General features: G+C 38.2%; 1 protein-coding gene across 1 annotated transcript; it reads right to left on the bottom strand.

The window, feature by feature from the left end:
* LOC107489924 (replication factor C subunit 2) lies at window positions 1-3,568 on the bottom strand. The gene is made up of 7 exons (XM_016110693.3): window positions 3,085-3,568; window positions 2,317-2,492; window positions 1,990-2,198; window positions 1,690-1,885; window positions 633-761; window positions 360-554; window positions 1-269 (listed from the first exon to the last, which is right to left on the bottom strand). Exons 2-7 carry the CDS (start codon window positions 2,470-2,472, stop codon window positions 159-161), a joined length of 996 nt encoding a protein of 331 aa, XP_015966179.1. The 5' UTR covers window positions 2,473-2,492; window positions 3,085-3,568; the 3' UTR covers window positions 1-158.
* Window positions 3,569-22,065: the final 18,497 nt, after the last annotated feature.

Genomic DNA, 22,065 nt, shown 5'->3' with positions numbered 1-22,065 from the left:
TTGGAAAAGTGGCATTCATCCAAGCCAAATATATTTATAGAAGCCAAAAAACTCAGTTAAGCATTTGAACATCATTGAAAATATAATAACTCAGAATATCCTTTCTACCAGGAAAAAACAAAACGGAAGCTAACATAAAAGCTGTACTTGGAACCTACTCATGCAGCTTTAGCTGTTTCACGGACTAGAGAAAGCTTAGCCAATAGACCACACATTTGAAGATAGGAACCAACCCCATCACAAATTCTCATATGAGCAAATCCAGTTTCCTGCAATTGAAGGAAACCATGACAAATTCTCAGTCACTTACTACTAAGTAAAACAAAGATTACAAACACAGCAAACAGATAAGCATGTACCTTCATGAATTCCAATTTCAGATACTCAGCCATATCATAATTTTTTATAATACGGAAAATTGTTGTGATGATATCTGTGGGGGAGTATCCTAAGTCATATAGTTGTTTGAGGCCCAAACAAGCCTCATCGAAATTCCCTTCGAGAACATTACGCACCATATTCTTCACATGCAATGGATGCGGCTGGTCACAAACCTGAAAATAATCACAATCTTTTAATGAAATCATGGTGAATTTAACGATTATAGATTAAAAATCGTAGTCAATTCTAACCTTGAAAACATTTTGTTGGTTAACAAACTGGAATCCACTGTATGTTGCTTGTAAGTTATTCAACGCCTGCCTCATATCACCATCAGCAGTGAAAATGATGGCTTCAAGGCCTTCAGGAACATAGGGAACCTTGACCAATAACACAGTTCATTTTATCATGCATTTCCTCAACAGTAATGAAGATTGAAGAACTGAAGATAAATAGATGGCAACCAAGAAAAAGTTTTAAATAGGGTGCTTTTCCTAACAAATTCACATTTCCAATGACAATAACCTTTACAAGAAATTTCAAAAAGAACTGCAACAGAAGTATCCTCAGGCTACGATGATGCTAGTGTTGTACCTTGTGCCACCCTTTTTAACACTATAATGAGAAATCAAGGAATGCATAGACAACTTGACATAATTCCATAAATTGCCCGCAGAACCTAGATAAACAACTTAGTAACCTCCCAACATGATGAAATGGCAGCAACATAATCAAGCAAAGCCCTTAATTCACAATTTCACGTGTTTTAGAAGACAATAGTTTGAATTTTTGAAGAGTACAAATGGCACAGATAAAATGCTATATAACATCTGGAGGTTGTGCATTTTTATACAAAATGGTATTAAACATGGAATAAATCAAACTCCAATAAAAGGCATTTCTAATGCCCTGCATTGTAATATTTGAAAAAAGAAAGTAAAAAAGGACATAAATGCAAACCACCAGAAGGTGGCGTGGCATTAGATAAGAAATTTGCACGAGAACTAATATGGCGGCCGTTAAGCTGTATTTTAAGATTTGCATAAACAGCAAATAATAGAGAATTTTTCAAATTAAGAGCACTCCCTGTAGTTATCAAAGAATCAATTATAAAGGAGGAAGAGAAAAGAACAAGAGTACAGTGATAAATAAGGCATGCAACTACAAAAGCAAAAACAGATAAGCAAAACAATGAAGATGTCAATTCCATATCTATGATTTACTAATATGAGCCATGAAAGCACCAAAATTCTACACAAACTTAAACTTCAGATGGAAAAACAAATTCATAGAGCTTTTAAGGCTTACCTTCTCAGCTTGAACCACAACCATGAGGCGACTGAGTATCTCCTCATCAGACAAGCGCGAAAATCGCACAATGGCACATCTACTCTGAATGGGCTCAATAACCTTAGAGGAAGTGTTGCAAGCAAGGGCAAACCGAGTAGTATTCGAGTATATCTCCATTGTCCTCCTCAAAGCTTGCTGAGCCCCCGAAGTCATACTGCATTAAAAATCAAACAATTAAGAATCAATAATAAGTAATAACAATTATAATTTCTTCTTGTTTTTCATCCTAATCACAAGCATCAAAGCAAAATTAGATACCTATCAGCTTCATCGAGAATAACAATCTTGTGGCGGCCAGGAGGGAGAGTAACTTTCTTCTGAGCAAACATCTTGATCTTGTTCCGGACGACATCAATTCCACGGTCATCGGAAGCATTGAGCTCAAGAACGGCTTCCTTGGAATTGGAACCGAGAAGCTCATGAGCTAGTGCTAGTATGCTTGTGGTTTTACCAGTTCCAGGAGGACCCTAATAAAGAAACAAAGAGAAACAATTTCAATAATAAATAAGGAATTCACATTTCACAATTATTAACCTAATAAAAAGAATGGAATGGAAAAGAGAGAGAGGTTCGATGGATACATACAGAGAGGATGAGATTGGGCATGTTGCCGTCTCGGGCGATGACTTGAAGGCGGGAGACGGCATCTTGGTTGCCAACGACGTCGGAGACCTTAGAGGGTCGGTACTTCTCAACCCAGGGAACATCGTAGCCGCTGTTGTTTGATGATGACGATGCCATTCTTCTTCTTCTTTGCTTCACTGAGGAAAACGAAGAGAGTGAGAGTATGAAGTCTAAAAAACCCTATGTGCCCCCAACTAGGGATGGAAAGGGTTCCCAATGGAGGCGGGGTTACCCGTTATCCGCCAGAAATCCCCCGTTTTCATACAAAAATTTTTAAAAAATCAGGAAAATAAAAATGAAAAAACAGAAAAAAGAATCCTCAATCATTAACATAATCTTCAAGACTTCTTTCATCACATAGTCCAAGGATAGAGAATCCAGAGTTGAAGACTAACTTATCATGCAAAATAATAATTACATTTTTGAAACTAAAACAATGTGAATATGTGATATATAATACTGAATCTGCATATACAGCGAAAGACTAGAAAGTAAAATGAACAATAAGCACATGCAACAATGTCTTTCAATCTTCCAATACCGCACCTCAAGAAGAAAAACATAAATGTACAACAGTCCATCAATAATCCAGCATACATAACAATCCCATCAACAATAACATAAGTCTCAATACAGAACCTTCGAATTGGAACGAAAACTTCTACTTTTAACTTCTAAAGACACTGAAAAAAAAAAATTAACAGAGAATACAGAAGCATAAATTAGTACCACAAACTGGAGAAGTGGATGGCAAGTCGGCAACACCGCAGAGCCCGGAGAAGAAAACGACGGCAGCGATGATCGACGAGAACTGGAGAAGGCAGATCGAGGAGACTAATCGCGAGGAGAAAACCTAGGAGAAGACCGGCGAATGACGTGGAGCTCCAGGCGCGGTGAATTGCAGACGGCAAAGATCGAGCCGCGGTGAATCGCGGATGACGGAGCTCCAGGAGTGATGAATCACGGACGGCTGTGTGAGACTGTAAGTGTGTGGCTATGTGGGTTGTTGTCTTGTTGAGTTGTGGGAGAAGAGAAAAGTGATGAGTGATGAGTGATGAGAATGGAGAATGGAAAATCTGAATATCTGATGGTGAATGTTGAATTCAAGGAAAGTGATTTAGGGTTTGTGAGTGGTGGTGTGCAGCCGTGAGAGTGTGTGCGGCGCCGAGGCTTGAGGGGTGAGGGGTGAGGGGTGAGGGCTTGTGGCAAACCGTAAGGGTTAGGGGAGACCGGAAGAGTCACGAAGTTTCTCTCTCAATCTTTGGAGGGAATTTCTCCCAAACTTCGTATTTTTGGAGGGGCCTAAAATATCAAAATCAAACTACTAAAATAAAAAGATTTTTTATTTAAATAAATATTTTATTTACTGAAATAACTTATAAAAATTATTATGAAAATACCTCCTCCAATTTTATCTCATTTACTGTGTAGACGAGATAAAACTAGAGTACATGACACGTATATGTCTCATTTAAAGTGTCAATGAGATACGTGTTAAATTATTACATTTATAGTGTAAACGAGATACGTTAAGATAAATTTTCAATTGCTATAAAAGAATATGCAATCCTTGGCATTCTCCACATACATTTCATATCTTCTTCTCCTCCATTTTTCTTCCAAAAAATAAGCAAAAATATCCAATAGTAGTGGATATGTGGTTGTCTGTGTGTATCCCAATTGTCGTATGAGAAACAGCGACAATGGGGTGATATCTGAGTGTGAGAATCCGTTACTATGGCGTACTCGGCGCAAAAGTTCGTTGTCCGAGTTGAAGAGTTTGATATTGAGCAACCTTGGTAGCATAGGGAGAAGAGAGATCGGAAGGATCGGGTATAGGTTGCTAGCACCGTTGGGTAATGGAGTTTTCCGGTTTCGACTATTTTGGCTCCAGGACGACGAGCATGTGCGACTCATGTTTGACATCCACGGGAGAATCATGGCAGAACAAGTGATGGAGCTTTCCGCTGAAGTTGGTGATGTTGGTGATGGTGGTTCTGTACACTTGACCTTTGTGCAGGATGACCCACCTCTCGCATCACCATCGATTCATGTTGCCAGTCCAGTGGAAGACATGGAGGTGGGCGAGGAAGACTCCGATGAAGAGTGCATTGCGGATAGCAATAATAGTGATTCCTCTGAAGATGATTATGAGGAGGAGTTTGTACCGGAGATGCTAGCCGAGATAGCAGTGCACTATGTTTTGCCTCCCCCCTAATCCGATTCTGGCGCTATCGGATGTACCAAGTCACTATCATACATTGGATCTGGACGTCATGCATGAAAAATCTTTGTTTTCCAACACCAGGGAAGAGGATTACAACCTAGACGGTGGGGTAGAGTTTTGAGTCGACCGCAGATTCAAATGCACAGATACAGTAATGCAGGGGGTGAAGAACTACAGTATTTGCAAAAGTGCTGAGTACCGGGTGGTCGAATCGGACCGATTAAAGTACCATGTGCATTGTCGTCAAGCTGTAAATAGAAGTCCCTGGAGTCTCCATATTGCCCTCCGACAGAATCTCAGATACTGGTGATTTCAAGTTTAATTGTGGCGTACTTACTCATGAATGATTGCAACATATTGAGTAGTTTCCAACCATGAATGTTTTATTTCGTTAGGGAGATCTGGAAGGTTGGTGGAGCGCAAACTTGTTTAGCACCCACCATGTTCCAAGACCATCGACAGTTGGACAATAGCCTCAAGGTCATTCTGCCGTTGATACAGTCCAACCCATCCGTTAGCATCCCTGTCCTACAAGGTGCAGTCCGGTAGAGCTATCACACAAAGTCATGGTCATTTTGCAATTGTGGAGTCCGAGAGTACAGAGTCATGGTCGTTCTTCTTGACAAATCTGATATGACATGTCACCCCACAGGAAGGCCTGTTGATTATCTCTGATAGACCACAGGCAATCAAGGCTGCACTGAGGGCCGATGATAGTGGTTGGCAACCTCCTAGGGCGTTCCACGCTTATTGTATTAAACACATGGCCGCAAACTTCATGTCTCGTTTCAAGTCGGCCGAGGGCAAGCGATACCTTATAAATGTCCCTTATAGTCCAAGCAAGGCTAGGTATGAGTGGTACATGGATGCCTTGAGAGGTTTGTCACGAGAGATGGCAGACTGGGCTGGTTGTTTCAACCAAGAGATATGGCTACAACACTGCGACTGCGGCCACTGGTTCAGTCATATAACAACAAATCTGTCGGAGTGTCTCAATGCAGTTCTCAAGGGTACACGGTACTTGCCGATTTCTTCTATCGTGCACATCACGTACGAGAGTTTGCAGATGTTGCACGTCACGAAGGGCAGGAAGGCACAATCACAACTAGCAGTTGGAAATTGCTTCTTGACGGAGAAAAAATATCGGTAAAGAATTTCTCAATAAAAATCGCATTGCAAGTATAGTTCTAAACCGACAATTAAACCTCAATCAACGTTTAATTTGTTTGTCACTTAAGCAAACCCAATAAAAATTGACAAAATCCACTCAATTCAATCCAAAATATACCATAAAATAGTGGTTTATCAATCTCCCCACACTTAAACATTAGCATGTCCTCATGCTAAGTTCAAGGGAACCAAAATAGTAAAGGGAAAAAGGTAGGACTTATGCAATGCAACCTATATATATGAATGCAACTACATGCTGAATGCTTCTACCTACTTGGTTAAAAGTAAATAAATCTTTCAAGAACATATATGAACATGTAGGGCTGAAATAATATGATGATTAAAGAGTTGCACTAATTCAAATCATAAAATGAAGTACAAATAGACTTGTAAGAAGAAAGCTCGTGAAAACAGGGAACAAGGAATTGAGCATCGAACCCTCACCAGATGTGTATCCGCTCTAATCGCTCAAGTGTTTAAGGGTTGATTCTTTCAATTCTCTACTAGTCTTGCTTTCTAAGGCTTGCTTTTCTTCTACTAATCAACAAAAATTTAATGCATGAATACACATATCAAGAGGTCTTTTCAAGGGTTGTAATGGTGTTAAGGTCAAGGTAGGAATGCATTTGGTTAAGTGGACTAAAATCTGAATCCTTGATTAACCTAAACTTTCCACCTAACGTAAGACAATCCATGTAATTACAATGAAAAACCTAACTACCCATTAACTATGTTTTCCACATATTCATGCATCCCAAATTTGAGTACAATACATATGCATTGCCAACACCACATACTTTGGGGCATTTTGTCCCCTTTTATTGCTTTTTTTCTCTTTTTTATTTCTTTTTTCTTTGTTTTTTAATTCTTTTTATATATGTGGTGGATAATATACATATGCAAGAAATCAATGCATATGATTAAGGTATTGAATTCAAGAATATGTGCTCAACTATCTGTTCATAACTTGGACCGAGCTATACGGTCCGGGTTGCACGAAGACAGAGGACTGACCTCTTTAAAGGTTGGCCCATTACAACGAACTCTTCACAAAGAGCTTGGAATATCACCACGGAGGCTGACAATGACCAAAGGCATAGGTTTGGATTTTCACACTTAAAATAGGATCAATGTTGCAAGTATAGTCCAAACCCAACCATTGATCATTAATCAAATTATAATTCAAGAGATTGTCACAATTCAAAGCAAATATAAACCGAGAGTATTTAGACTCCTGGGTCGTTCTCCCTTGGAACTAATGCCAACAAGTGCACAATTTTGGTTGTGAAGAGCCAAAGGGGTTTTCGATAATAAAGAAGCAAACAAAATAAAGGAATTAAGGACAAGACAAAACTGTAATTGATAAACTAATAAAGGAACAAAAGAACTATGTATGTAATATAGACAAGTAAAGCTATAAAGTGATGAAAAAGGTGGTTCAAAACATAAATGAAACCTTGACTTAGGATGAGTTATGAAATCCCTTCCTTACCATAACCACAACTATGATAACTGTGATGGATTAATCTCACTAAGTCAACCCTTAACATCGAAGGATAAGTCAACTGAGCATAATTGTTATTAATCCACAAATCCTAGCTAACTTACTAATTACCTTAGTAAAAAGCTAGCGTTAGTGGAAATAATAGCAACTAACAATCCAAGAATTATCACTAAATATTGGACATTATGGCTCTAGTAATCAATAAACTCATTTTTCACAAGCCAAGGGGTGGAAATTACCCATAATCAAAATTGGCATTTCATCAAACACATAGATGGCATAAATATAAAACATGGCAAAATTGGTAAATTGGTGAAAACTATTAACCATAAATGCTCAAAATCAATAAAAGGAACTCAACAAACATATAAAAGCCATCAAACATCAAATTAAATAACTAGGAATCAAAATTGCAAGACAATGTAAATGTTGACAAAGGAAATTAAAGTAAAAGAAAGTGTAGAACAAGTAGTGTAATAAAAGAGGAATTAAAGAAATTCTTACAATGAGATAGCAAAATCCAAGAAAAAAATTGAAGTACAAAATGCTACATTGAAACCCTAATTAAAACCCTAAGAGAGAATTTTCTATACTACCCTACTCCTACTCCTACTAAGTGTTTTCCTATTCTAAAATGGCTCCCCCTTCATATGTGTTGAAACTCTTTTGACATAGCACTTCATTTCAGCCTTGAGCCTTCATAAATTGGCCAAAAGGCCCCAGAAATTGCGCAGCACGTGACTTTTTAATGGAAGCATGCGCTGGTACCTGTGCATACGCACACTCGGCTGAAAACGCACAGGTACTTGTGCGCACGCACACTTCACTGTGTGTGCTTTTCCTTGTTTTCTTCATGTTTTCTCCCTTGTACATGCTTTCTTCTACTTTTGGCTATCCATTCTTGCCTCTAAGGCCTGAAATCACTCAACAAACATGTCATGGCATCAAATAGAATAAAAGTGGAATTTAATTGCTCAATTTAAGCACAAAAACACATGTTTTCACATTTGGGTTCTATTTAGGGATCAAACACAAAAGTTTGCTATTTTGGTGCTTAAGTGTAGGTTTACGTGATGAAATCCACTCAAATGAAGCCAAAATATCTCATCAAATATGGACTCATCAATTCTCCCACACTTAAACAGTAGCATGTCCTCATGCTAAACCAACAAGGAGAATGATCAAAGGGAAACAACTTATTGAATGCAACTATCTATATGCATGCAAGTATGTATATACTATCTATACCTATATATCTATCTATAGTGTCCTATGAAGTTGGTGAAAATAAACAAACAAATTTCCAAGCAAGTATAGACAAATAGGGCTAAGCAAGAAAATCCTCCAATGCAACCAAAATCTAAAAAATTGATTCAAGTCATTAAAAATGAAGTAACTTGCAAGAACTTATGATAGGATAAGTGAAAACATAGAATTGAGTAATTGAACCCTCACTAGGTGTGTATACACTCTAATCACTCGGTGTCTAGGGTTTAATCACTCAAATCTCTTCTTAATCATGCTTTCAAGGATTTGTTTTTCATCTAACAATCAACAAACAAGTGATGCATGAATGCAATTATCATGAGGACTTCATATGGTTGTAATGGGGTTAGGGTAAAGATGGGATAGATATGGCCAAATGGACTTGTTCGATTGAATCCTTGATTAGTTTAAGTTTCCAACTCAACCTTTATCAATCTAACAACAAAAATATGCAATCCTAACTTCCCATCATTTCTTTTTTCACAAACATTCATGTATGCTTTTTCATTTACATCACATATGCATTTCTTATTCACTTTTCTTTTCTTTGGGGTAACTTTCATTCCCCTTTTTATGGTGATGTTTTTTTTTTAAATAAATGCATATAGTTTAATAGTTCATACATGAACGCTCTCATTTCCAAAATTTTCAACGAAGTACTCAAAACAAATATTTTCATTTACTACCAATATTTTCTAAAAGTTTCCCCACACTTAAATGTAACACACTCCTCAACTTAAGCTAATCAAGGATACAATCCAAGGTAAATCATGGTTTTCCACTTAAGGTTGTAATGTGCTAATATCAGAAGCAATGGGATAAATAAAGCTCAAAGGGGTTTAACAATGGTAGATGTAAAGGGTAGGCAATATGGGTTAAGTAAGCTTTAAACAAAGATGGCCTCAATCATGCTCAATGCAATTCAAAACATCAATCATTTGAAATATAGAATCAAGCAAAACCAAGATTATAATCATAGAAGAGATATAACACACAATGAACAAAATTAGCGGTTAAAATGTGTAACCACTCAATATAGCTCAAAAACTCACAAGGTATTTGTTCTTTTCTCATCTATGTTCCATAAAATCATTCAAGCAAGCTTAAAAATAATTTTCGAAATCAATTCTTTAGAAAGCCCTTGAAACCAAATTCTTGAAAATCTTTGTTATTTTTCACCAAAATTATTTCCTATATGTATGTATAATGTTGTGATGGATGCAAAATTTTCAAAATGTCCTAGTTCTTTTCCTAATTTTCAACAAGCAAAAAGTAACATGAACAATTAGGACAAAACTGAACTAGGCACTATGCTATTCACATCATCCAATTACAACTTCTATCTATAAAATATATATCATGCGAAAGTAAAAATACCAAATGCAATAACTAGAAATAAACTAAGATATATATGCCAAAAGAAAAATGCCATGCAATAGTTAAAAACACTCCAAATATCTACAAGAAACATAATAAAAGAAGACAAAAATGAAAGAAAGTGTAAAGTGTTCGGAAAAGAAAGTTACGCCCCAAAAATAGTGAATCATCCCCCACACTTAAATGTTTGCACGGTCTTCCATGCACGAACACGATTCGGGGGGAAATGTCTCTGAAGAGCTCCACCTCTAGTTGGCGGATGCAGGGGCTTGGGTTACATGAAAATCGCCAAGTTCAACGTCTTCTTGGCATCTCCATCCTCAGTGTCCTCCTTCTATACTAGCTCCTTGCCTTCATGTCTCATTCCTAAAAAAGAATGAATAAGGTATAATTAGGAATCATTGGGCAAGTAGCACAAAAAAGTAAAGGAGGGAGCAAATACATTGTATACTTGGAGATAAAAGAAAATAAGTAAACATTTAATTGCAGAAGTTTGCATAGTGGTGTGGTATGATGAAAAAATGAGCCGTGTATGTATTCCAATTATGCACGCGATTAGGATACACACAACGACCGGTTAAAATGGCATCCATACAATCAAAAAGTAAGCATGTGTTCCTCAATTAAATGGCCTAAGATGCAAGTAATGAGTGATCATCAATTAAGTACAAGCAAACTTAGGCAACTACAACAAGAGTGAATTGAATTTATAGAATCTTGGATATTAAAATTGTGCAAGTAAAAGCGTAAAATTGGTATAGATTAGCACAATAAACAATAACCAATCCATTAATGAAAAGAGAACTCCTTATTCATCATAAAACATAAAGAAAAAGGTCACATGATAAAGATACTTGTTACAAAAAATGACAAATTTGATAAAAAACGAGTTAAGTCACTCAAACAAATGCAAAGCATTAACAAGGAGCAAGTATCGGTCATGTGATGAATTTAACTTCAAAAATCATGATGAACAAGTAATTTCAACTCAATTTACTCAATTCAATGTACTTACATAATTTGTCCTAGTGGTACAATCAAAACATGAGTATTCAAACCCACTAGGTAGTAGTAAATTAAGGCAAAGTATAAGTGCATTGATGAAATTCAAGCAACCCTATCAACATCAAGCAAACACTTGCTATTTATTTAATTAGAAACAATTAAAGTAAAACTAATATAATAACTAAAATAAAAATGAAATGCAAAGAAAACTAAGTAAAGCAAGTAGAAGAACATGGAAAAGGCAAGAAAAGAGAGGGATGGAGGTGGCGGAAGTGCTTAGGGCCTAATTGAAAGTGCATTAAAAATTTTGCCCAAAACAGCACTTGTGCGTACGCACAAGTATGTGTGCGTACGCACACCAGGCAGGATAGGGTGGGTGTGCGCTCGCACCAAGCGTGCGAGTGCTCCGGACAGAAAGGGAGTCAAGACGTGTGCATACGCACAAGCTCGTGCGCACGCACATAACACTTTTTTTTTTAAATAAGGATCATGTGTGCGTGTGTACATAGGTACATGCGCGCGCACAGGAACGAAAAGGTTGGGGTTCACGCGCACAGGCTGTGCCGACGCTCCCACCAGAAGGGATGCAAGTTGGCGTGCGGACACACAGGCCTGTGCGGCTTGACGATCAGATTTTCTATCGGTAAAGAAATTCACAAATATAATCGCGTTGTAAGTATAGTTTCTAAACCAATAGAGAATCCTTTCATGCAAAAGTTTTGGTTGTCACAAGTAACAAACCCAATAAAATTTATAAACCGAAGTATTCAAACCTCGGGTCGTCTTCTCAAGGAATTGTAAGGAAGTATGATTTATTATTAGTTATGAAAAATAATATTTTTGTGTTTTTGAAATAAGGAGCAAGTAGTTTGAATAACAAGAAAAATAAAATAATAATAATAAAATCTCTTGGCAAGGTATGAGAACTGGAAATCCTATCCTAGTTATCCTTATCAGATGTGATGAGAATTGTTTATTGCTCAGTATGAATTGAGTCTCTGCATGTTCCCTGGCTTTATTCTGTGTTTCTGGGCCAAAAATTGGGTTAAAACGCGGCCCAAAATCATCCCCACCGTTTCCTGAATTTTCTGCAGATCGCGCATGTCACGCGTACGCGTCGGTCACGCGTACGCGTCGTTTGACGATTTTCCTCTCCACGCGTGCGCGTCTGATAAACCCCATTTGTAGGGTTTATCTTGTATTGATTTTTGGGGATTTTATCACCTTTTACCCACATTTATTCAATGAAATAGCATGGTTTTGTATATTCTCCTTTAATTGTGCTTAAGAGTGAAAACATGCTTTTTAGGTCTTAAAATAGCTAAATTTAATTTACCTTTGACTCCATTAGATGCCTTGATATGTTTGTTAAGTGATTTCAGATTTAGGAGGCAAAGATTGGATCAAGGGAATGAAGGAAAAGCATGTAAAGTTGGAGAACTCATGAAGAAATGAAGGAATCGCAAAAGCTGTCAAGCCGACCTCTTCGTACTTAATCGACCATAACTTGAGCTACAGAGGTCCAAATGATGCGGTTTTAGTTGGGTTGGAAAGCTAATATCCGGGGCTTCGAAATGATATAAGATTTGCCATAGTTGCTATACGTATAAGAATGCGTACTTGCACTATACACATACGCGCCGTTGGTGCACGTGATTCACTTCATGAAAACTCGTGGCTAGCGAATTCACAAGCCTTGTGGGCCCAATCCAACTCATTTCTGATGCTATTTAAGCCAAGAATTGAAGGGGAATCGATATACTTTAGATACTTTACATACTTTTGATCATTAGTTTAGTTTAGCTTAGTTTTAGTAGTTAGAGTTAGTTTTTAGAGAGAGAAGCTCTCACTTCTCTCTAGAATTAGGATTAGGCTTAGTTCTTAGATCTAGGTTTTCATTCATTCATTCTTCTACTTCTACTCTTCAATTCTTTGTTGTTATATTCATCTTCCTATATTCTGTTGTTGTAATTTCCTTTATGTTGTTCTTGTATTTTGTTGTAGATCTACTCTTGTTCCTTCTATTTTCTTTCCATTCAATCCAAGGTAATTCATAATAAATGCGTTTCTTTTAATTGTTGTTGTTAATTCCTTTCAATAATTGTTGTTAGATTTCATTTTTGTTGTCAATTTACTATGCTTTTCTTTTGTGCCTTCCAAGTGTTTGATAAAATGCTTGGTTCAATTTTAGAGTAGAGTTTTATGTTCTTGGCTTGGAAAGGTAACTTAGAAACTCTTGAGTTACTAATGTCCAAGTAATTGATGATTGGGATCCATTGACTCTAGTTCTCACTAATTGAATTAGTGAAGAGTTAGGATTTATGGACTAGGATTGATATATCTCATTTAACTTTTCTTTACTTCTAGTTAGATGATGACTTAATGAGATTAATCCTTGCCAATTCTCACATTGTGGTTAGTAATTAGGATAGAGATCCTTGACCACCAACCCTTGCCAAGACCTTTTTAGCCATTAGTTTTTAGCATTTAACTTCCGTGTTTCTTATCAAAACCCCAAAAATAACTCACAACCAATAACAAGACACATTATTGTAACTCCTAGGGAGAACGACCCGAGGTTCAATACTTCGGTTTATAAATTTAAGGGTTTATTTTAGTGACAAACAACTTTTTGTATGAAAGGATTATTGATTGGTTTAGAAACTATACTTGCAACGAGAATTCATTTGTGAAATTCTACACCATAAAAAATCCAATCATCAGCGTCAGGCACGCGCTCGCGTCGTTTGCGCAAACTCCAATCCATGCGCACGTGTCAAGCACGCGTACGCATTGCTGTGAATTTGTCCAATTCGCGCAGTCGTGTGAGCCATGCGTCCGAGTCGGTGTTCGCTGGTCATCTCCTTAGTTTCTTGTGTTCCTTCAATTTTTGCAAGCTTCCTCTCCATTCTCTAAGCCATTTCTGCCCTATGAAACCTGAAACACTTAACACACAGATCACAGCATCGAATGGTATAAAGGAAAATTAAAATACATAATTAAAAGATCTCTAGGAAGCAAGTTTTCAATCATAGAACTAAACTAGGAAGGAATTGTAAAATCATGCAAATCATATGAATAAGTGGGCAAGAATTTGATAAAAACCACTCAATTAAACACAATATAAACCATAAAATAGTGGTTTATCAACCTCCCCACACTTAAACATTAGCATGTCCTCACACTTAGCTTAAGGAGATAAAACAGATGAGTAGGGAAAAAGCAAGACTCATGCAATGCAACCTATGAATGTGAATGCAACTACATGCTAAGATGTCTCTATCTACTTGGTTAAAAACAAACAAGTTCTCCAAGACAAATACAAACCAAATTCCACTAATTCAAGTTATACAGCAAAAACAAGTAAACTTGTAAGAAGATAGCTCATGAAAGCGGGAAACATAAAATCAAGCATTGAACCCTTACTGATAGTGTATATCGCTCTAACTCTCAAGTGTCTAGGGTCAATCACTCCACTCTTCCCTAGTCATGCTTTTTCAACCTTGTTCTTTATCTAACTAATTAACAAATATTTAGCATACCAATACAAACATCATGATGTCTTTTCAGGGTTGTAATGGGGCTAAGGTAAGGGTGAGGATATATGTATGGCCAAGTGAGCTATAATATGAATCTTTGACTAACCTAAGCTTTCACCATACACACACACTCTATGTATTTCTAAAAATCACACCCAGTTACCCATAATTCCCACTTTTGTATGATTCCCATACTCATGTACCAAAATTTTTATATTTCTTTACTTTTATCACATGTACATTGATCTTTATTAAAGCTTAACATTGGGGTAATTTTATCCCCTTATTCACTTACTTTTTTTTTCGAAACATAACTTATCAGTGCACATAGATTTTTAATTTTTTTTTTGGTTTTACATGAGTAGGTTCCCAAATTTCCAATATTAAAATAAATTAGAAACATGATACATTCCCTTATTAACCCATGTTCCCACAGTTTTCCCACACTTAGTTGATGCACAATCTCTACCTTAAGCTAACCAAAGATTCAATTTGGGGTAATTAATTTATTTTTCTGCTTAAGGCTAGTGATATGGTTATAGAACAGAAGGGGATTAAAAAGCTCAAAGTGGCTAACAAGGGTGACATAAAAGGGTAAGCTTATTTGGGATAAGTGAGCTAATAATCAAATGATGGCCTCAATCATATGCAAGCATGTAAATACACTAAATAGTGGACATATAGACTGAAACAAAGTAAAGATTGCAATCATAGAGAAGAAAACACACAAGAATAAAATATTATGGTTAAATATTGTAACCATGTATTTTGGCTCAAAGTCTCACAGGTTGTGTGTTCTTTAGCTCGAAATTCATGTTCCAATTACAACTTCAAACAAATTTAACATAAAGGTTTTGATTTAAATTAGTGAAAAAACAAAAAATTTGGATCTTAGAAGAAACTTATTATCTTTTCAATCAAGTAGGACATGCATGCAATTAACCTATTACTATGCAATCTATCCTATTCTAAAAAAAAAGAAAAACTAATTAAATATTCTATTTTATTGGTGTTAAGGAAGAGAAATTACCTCCGGAAGTCGGTATCGACCTCCCCACACTTAAAGATTGCACTGTCCTCGGTGCATGCTAAGATGTGCAGGTGGACAGATTGCTTCAACTGATGCTTTTATCTAAAGATTGAGCAGATGAACTTGTTTGTCTCCTCATTAAGAAGCTTTTCCTCTCCCTTCGTGATGGCCATCCTGAAAGAAGAGGAAAAAGAAGAAAAGTAACCCAAAAATAACGACAGAAAACAAATAGAATATGGGTGTTAATGCCAAATAATAAAGGTCTCAAGTACATGGTAGCTACAACATGTAAGTGAGAAAATAGTGGAAGCAAATGGCATATCAATAGTACAAAAGTTGCAACAATGGGAAGAGAGTGTGGGTAATGCAAGATAGTGTAAGTGCATATCAATACAAAAGGAATATTAGTATTATAAAAATTATCATTGATTTATGAATAATAATACCCAGTCAGATTAAAACAAGTCATGAAGCACCAAAATAATTCAAGAAAAGATGCAATAGTTGAAGAAGAAAATGTTAACACCAATGGAAAAAGAAAAAGAAAGTAAAAAAGGAGGAAGAAAGAAATAAGAAGGGAAATAAAAGATTTAGATTTGGGGAAGAAAAGATAAATATCTTGGCCGATCTGGATAAGCTATGCGGCGCAGGTGCGCGAACGCGTGGGTCACGTGTTCGCGCGGATAACGCTTCTATGAAGTGACGCGGACGTGTGACATGATTTGTGCTAGTGGCGCGAGAGCAGCCTCACGTTCGCACAACTCTCTGTTTGAAACTCATTTTGCCAATTTTTAGGGTGACGCGTTCGCGTGGTGGAAGCGATCGCGTGAATGGCCATATTTTGAAAACGACGCGGACGCGTGGAGCACGCGTTCGCGTGGTAAGGCTTGTGCGTCTAGCACCATTCCAGCCCGGTTCCAGCCTAACATTCTGCCATACACCCTTTTTTTACGTCGATTTTCAAAGCACGCGTTCGCGTGGTTGACGCGGACGCGTCGGACACGCGGTCGCATGGATCAATTTGTGCCAAAGGCATGCCTCTAGCCGCACTTTTGTGTGACTCTCTGTAAAATTCACTTTTCTTCCTATGGCACATATGACGCGGACGCGTTGGTGACACTGTCGCGTCGCGTGCCTCTTTTTCTTTTTTTATATGTAGTATGCAAATGCAAACAATATGCACTAATACTGAAAAGAGTTATTGAAAAAGAAAACTAAGAAGAGAGAAAGGAACGATCATACCATGGTGGGTTGTCTCCCACCTAGTACCTTTAGTTAAAGTCCTTAAGTTGGACATTTGGCGAGCTCCTTGTCATGGTGGCTTGTGCTTGAACTCATCGTGAAACTGCCACCAATGCTTGGACTTCCAATAAGCTTCAACATCTCCAAATAAATTCACCAAACGTTGATGAAGTTCTCCACAAGCCTTGAGCTCCCAAAGTTGATCCTCATATATGCCCGGATCCCAAATCTTGTTTCGACACCCGTCTTCAAGTTGATCATCATTGTTCCAGCCGGGTGGCAAGCAATTTGTATTCTCACTGAAGCGGCCAAACAACATCCTAGACCCATTCAATTAAGCTCAGCACCAACACTTGCATTTAAAATTTTAGCTTTTAGCCATAATGAACCGAGGATTGTGTTGCCCACCACTAACCATCTTCCTCTTACTCTTAATACCACAAAGAGCTCTAAGTTGACCATCCGTCTCCAGTAGCCCATATTCAAGTGGGAAGGTAAAGGTCAAGGATAACTTGAACGTTGTATTGGACGGTAATGGCCGTGGGAGAGGTGTTTCTAATGAACTTGCAAGCTCTACTCTCTTGTGCTCTTCTTTGACATCTTCCACCTCTTTGCAAGCTTCATCAATTTCAACCTCTTCCTCTTGGTAGCTTTCTTCCAATTCAATCTCTTATTCATTGCTCACCAAGGGCATGGGAGGTTGTGCCCCTTCTTCTTGAATCTCTATCTCTTGATCAACCTCTTCCAAGTCTTCAACCATGATATGCCTTGGAGGTTGTACACTCTTCTGAACATCAAATTCACCCGCCTTGGAAAGAGGCTCTACGACTTGACTTTCCCATGGAGGTTTAGCATCTCCTAAGTCTTCCACCATGTTTTCCCTTTCAATAATTGCTGCTTTGTCCAGTTGTTTAAGTATAAAATGGTACTCCTCCTTGATGATTTCTTTTCTATGACAACTCCCTTCAACTACTCCTTCATCTGCAAAGGTCTCTTCTACCTTCACCTTTAGTGCCTCCTCTAGCTCTTTATGAAGTATGGATTCACGAAGATGATCCCTTCTCTCATGTTCGATGTCAATAGCATCATTGGGATCGTGTTGCTCATGGATTGATGGATGTGGGTACTCTTCCATGGATGGTGGCAATGGGATGGAGAGATCATTCTGTGGTTAAAAAGGAAGTGCACTAGAGCTTGAGGGTTGAATATTGGAGGTGAAGGGTTGGTCCATGCGGGATATAAGATTTTGGAGTGTAGAGGTGAGACTAATGAGAGAAGTAAGTGTGTTCTCCATGGAGGTTTGGGGTGGATAGGAGGTTCATTATTTTGGAGAAAGGGGGCATGGTAGGAAGGTGGTTCTTCTTGATAAGGATATGGAGATGGTGAATATTGAGGTGGTGGTTCTGGGTATGGTTCATATGGTGGTTGGTATGGTGGATAAGGATTAGGGTCATATGGAGGTGAATGGTGGAAAGGGACTTGTGAGTATGGTGGTCCAGGGTTATGTTGAGGAGGGGGTTTATAGGCATATGGTGGTGGTTGTTGATAATCAAAAGAGTGCTCGCCATATCCATTGCCTTGATATGCATCACAGAATGGTTGTTGCCATGAGGGTTGATCAAGTCCTTGTGGCTCCTCCCATCTTTGATTGTCCCATCCTTGATACAAGTTGTCATTATAATCTCCTCTTCCTGCAACATAATTATAACCAGACTCATAGCCAAAGGGGTGAGAGTTCATAGTAGTAAGAGAAAATAAAAATAAAAACTAACAAAAAGAAAATATTTTGAAAAGATATGATTTTTGAAAAAAAAGATAAGATAAGATTTTGAAAAAGATATGATTTTTTGAAAAAAAGATAAGATAAAAAATTTTAAAATAAAAATCTGATTTTTTTTTGAAAAATATTTACAATAACCAATAATAAGGCACACATTTGCAATTCCCCGGCAACGGCGCCATTTTGACGATCAGATTTTCTATCGGTAAAGAAATTCACAAATATAATCACGTTGTAAGTATAGTTTCTAAACCAACAGAGAATTCTTTCGTGCAAAAGTTTTGGTTGTCACAAGTAACAAACCCAATAAAATTTATAAACCGAAGTATTCAAATCTCGGGTCGTCTTGAGTCTCAAGGAATTGCAGGGAAGTATGATTTATTATTGGTTATTAAATACAATATTTTTGGGTTTTTGAAATAAGGAGCAAGTAGTTTGAATGACAAGAAAAATAAAATAATAATAATAAAATCTCTTGGCAAGGTATGAGAACTAGAAATCCTATCCTAGTTATCCTTATCAGATGTAATGAGAATTGTTTATTACTCAGTATGAATTGAGTCTCTGCATGTTCCTTGGCTTTATTTTGTGTTTCTGGACCGAAAATTGGGTCAAAACGCGGCCCAAAATCGTCCCCAGTGTTTCCTAAATTTTCTGCAGATCGCGCATGTCACGTGTACCCGTTGGTCACGCGTACACGTCGTTTGACGATTTTCCTCTCACGCGTGCGCGTCAGGCACGCGCTCGCATCCTTTGTGCGAACTCTAATCCACGCACACGCGTCAAGCACGCGTACGCGTTGCTGTGAATTTGTCCAATTTGCGCGGTCGCGTGAGCCATGTGTCCGCGTCGGTGTTCGCTGGTCATCTCCTTAGTTTCTTGTGTTCCTTCCATTTTTGCAAGCTTCCTCTCCATTCTCTAAGCCATTCCTACCCTATGAAACCTGAAACACTTAACACATGGATCACGGCATTGAATGGTATAAAGGGAAATTAAAATACATAATTAAAAGATCTCTAGGAAGCAAGTTTTCAATCATAGAACTAAACTAGGAAGGAATTGTAAAATCATGCAAATCATATGAATAAGTGGGCAAGAATTTGATAAAAACCACTCAATTAAACACAATATAAACTACAAAATAGTGGTTTATCACGGCCACACAAAGAGCGCAAAAAGAAGGTTGCGTGCGTACGCACAACCGCGTGCACACACACAAAGTGCAAGAGCATAGGGATGCACGCGCACAAGGGGTGCGAGCGCTCCAAACAGAGGGCATATATACAAGTGTGCGTATGCACGGGTTGGTGCTCACGCACAGGACGCAGAAAATAGAAGTTTCGTGTGCACGCACAGATGCCCTATTTTCCAAAAAATTTTGTTTAAAAATCTAAGGTGCCAAGCCTTAGCTCATCCAAAATTCAACCCTAAAACATCCAAAAATCCATAAATGCATGATCCATATGATAATTAACCTACCAACTCAAAATTAAACTAACCTAAACTAAGCCAAGATAAGCTAAAATGCAATAAAACAAGACTATAAACAAAGAGAAAGGGTAAGAAAGATGTTCCCATGGTGGGGTGTCTCCCACCTAGCACTTTGGTTTATAATCCTAAATTGGACTTCTTGAGGAGACTCTTGCTAGGGTGGCTTGTGTTTCCACTCCTCCTTGAATCTCCATCCAAGCTTGCATTTCATAGGTCCTCCGGGATCCCATGTTCTAGTTTCCTGGTCACCTTCTTGTTGACCTTTACACTTGAAGCCGGATGGATAAGCTCCTACTTGACCCTTGAAGTACCCTAACATTCTCTGGAAATCACCCAATTGCGCTTCACACCATGCTTGAACTCCAAGTCTTAAATTAGTCTTCTTAAAGAACCTTGGACTCCTTTGACAACCAATACACCCTTCTCTACCATGTACCAACCCAAGAAGGACCTTGAGTTAGTAGTTCGTCTCCAAGATAGCATATTGGTAGGGGCCAATGAAGTTCAATGGTGAAATTGCCACCCACTCAATATGCTCTTGGTTGTCAATTCCTTCCTCACCAACCTCTTCCTCCTCTTCCTCATCACTCACATCATAACAAGGAGGTTGTGAGAAGTCTACCTCCGTGTCTCTCTCAAACTCAATGGGAAGAGGCTCATTAGAATCATTAAGGGGATTGATCAAGGAAGACAAAAAATCCTTTATGATGGAATCCTCATCTTGATCAATCTCCCTTAACTCCTCCTTTCTCTCCTCCGGTTCCCATACTCCACTTTCTTCCTCTTGTTGCACTTCAAGCCCTAACCCTTTTTCTTTCCCTTGTGGCTCCATGCTCTCCTCTTCACTACAAGCTTTAGATGACCTCCACATTCCCCAAAAGGAATGCCTTGATCGGATGAGTGTAGGAGGACTAGGCGGTTTACCGCTTCGGCTATGGTAGCCACGAATTGCCCTTGTATTCTTTGGAATCCTTCTTGCTCTTGAAGAAAGGCTTGAAGGTCTTGATGGTCTTGAGCCAAGGGTGGGAAAGCTTCACATTGGGGTGAAGAATAAGGTTCATAAATTGGGAGAAAGTTTATATGTGTGGGAGGTGACTCATGTTGGTAAGTGTTTAGAGGTAGTATGTAAGAGGGTGGATGGTGGTAGTGGTATGGTATTTGAAAATGTGGTGTGGTGCACGAAATTGTGATCAATACTTTTCACAACACAAATAATCCCCGGTGATGAATCCAAAAACTTGGTGTTCAATACCATAGCATAAACACAACTTCGCACAACTAACCAGCAAGTGTATTGGGTCGTCCAAGTAATAAACCTTACGCGAGTAAGGGTCGATCCCACAGAGATTGTTGGTATGAAGCAAGCTATGGTCACCTTGTAAATCTTAGTCAAGCAAACTCAAATGATTATGAATGATGAATAAAACATAAAGGTAAAGATAGAGATACTTATGTAATTCATTGGTGGGAATTTCAGATAAGCGTATGAAGATGCTTGTCCCTTCCGTCTCTCTGCTTTCGTACTGTCTTCATCCAATCCTTCTCACTCCTTTCCATGGCAAGCTTATGCAAGGGTTTCACCGTTGTCAGTGGCTACCTCCCATCCTCTCAGTGGAAATGTTCAACGCACCCTGTCACGGCACGGCTATCCATCTGTCGGTTCTCAATCAGACCGGAATAGAATCCAGTGATTCTTTTACGTCTGTCACTAACGCCACAGAATCGCGAGTTTGAAGCTCGTCACAGTCATTAAGAACAAGTGATATCTTAGAACAAGAACAAGCGGAATTGAATAGAAGAATAATAGTAATTGCATTAATACTCGATGTACAGCAGAGCTCCACACCTTAATCTATGGTGTGTAGAAACTCCACCGTTGAAAATACATAAGAACAAGGTCTAGGCATGGCCGAATGGCCAGCCTCCCAAAGAGGGTTCAATCATAAAAACATGATCAAAAGCTCAAATACAATAGTAAAAGGTCCTATATATAGAGAACTAGTAGCCTAGGGTGTACAGAGATGAGTAAATGACATAAAAATCCACTTCCGGGCCCACTTGGTGTGTGCTTGGGCTGAG

This window comes from Arachis duranensis, chromosome 1, assembly GCF_000817695.3.
Source record: "Arachis duranensis cultivar V14167 chromosome 1, aradu.V14167.gnm2.J7QH, whole genome shotgun sequence".
In the NCBI taxonomy this organism is placed as follows: Eukaryota; Viridiplantae; Streptophyta; class Magnoliopsida; order Fabales; family Fabaceae; genus Arachis; species Arachis duranensis.
Note: the sequence above shows the minus strand (reverse complement) of the source record. Positions and strands in the feature narration are given on the sequence as shown.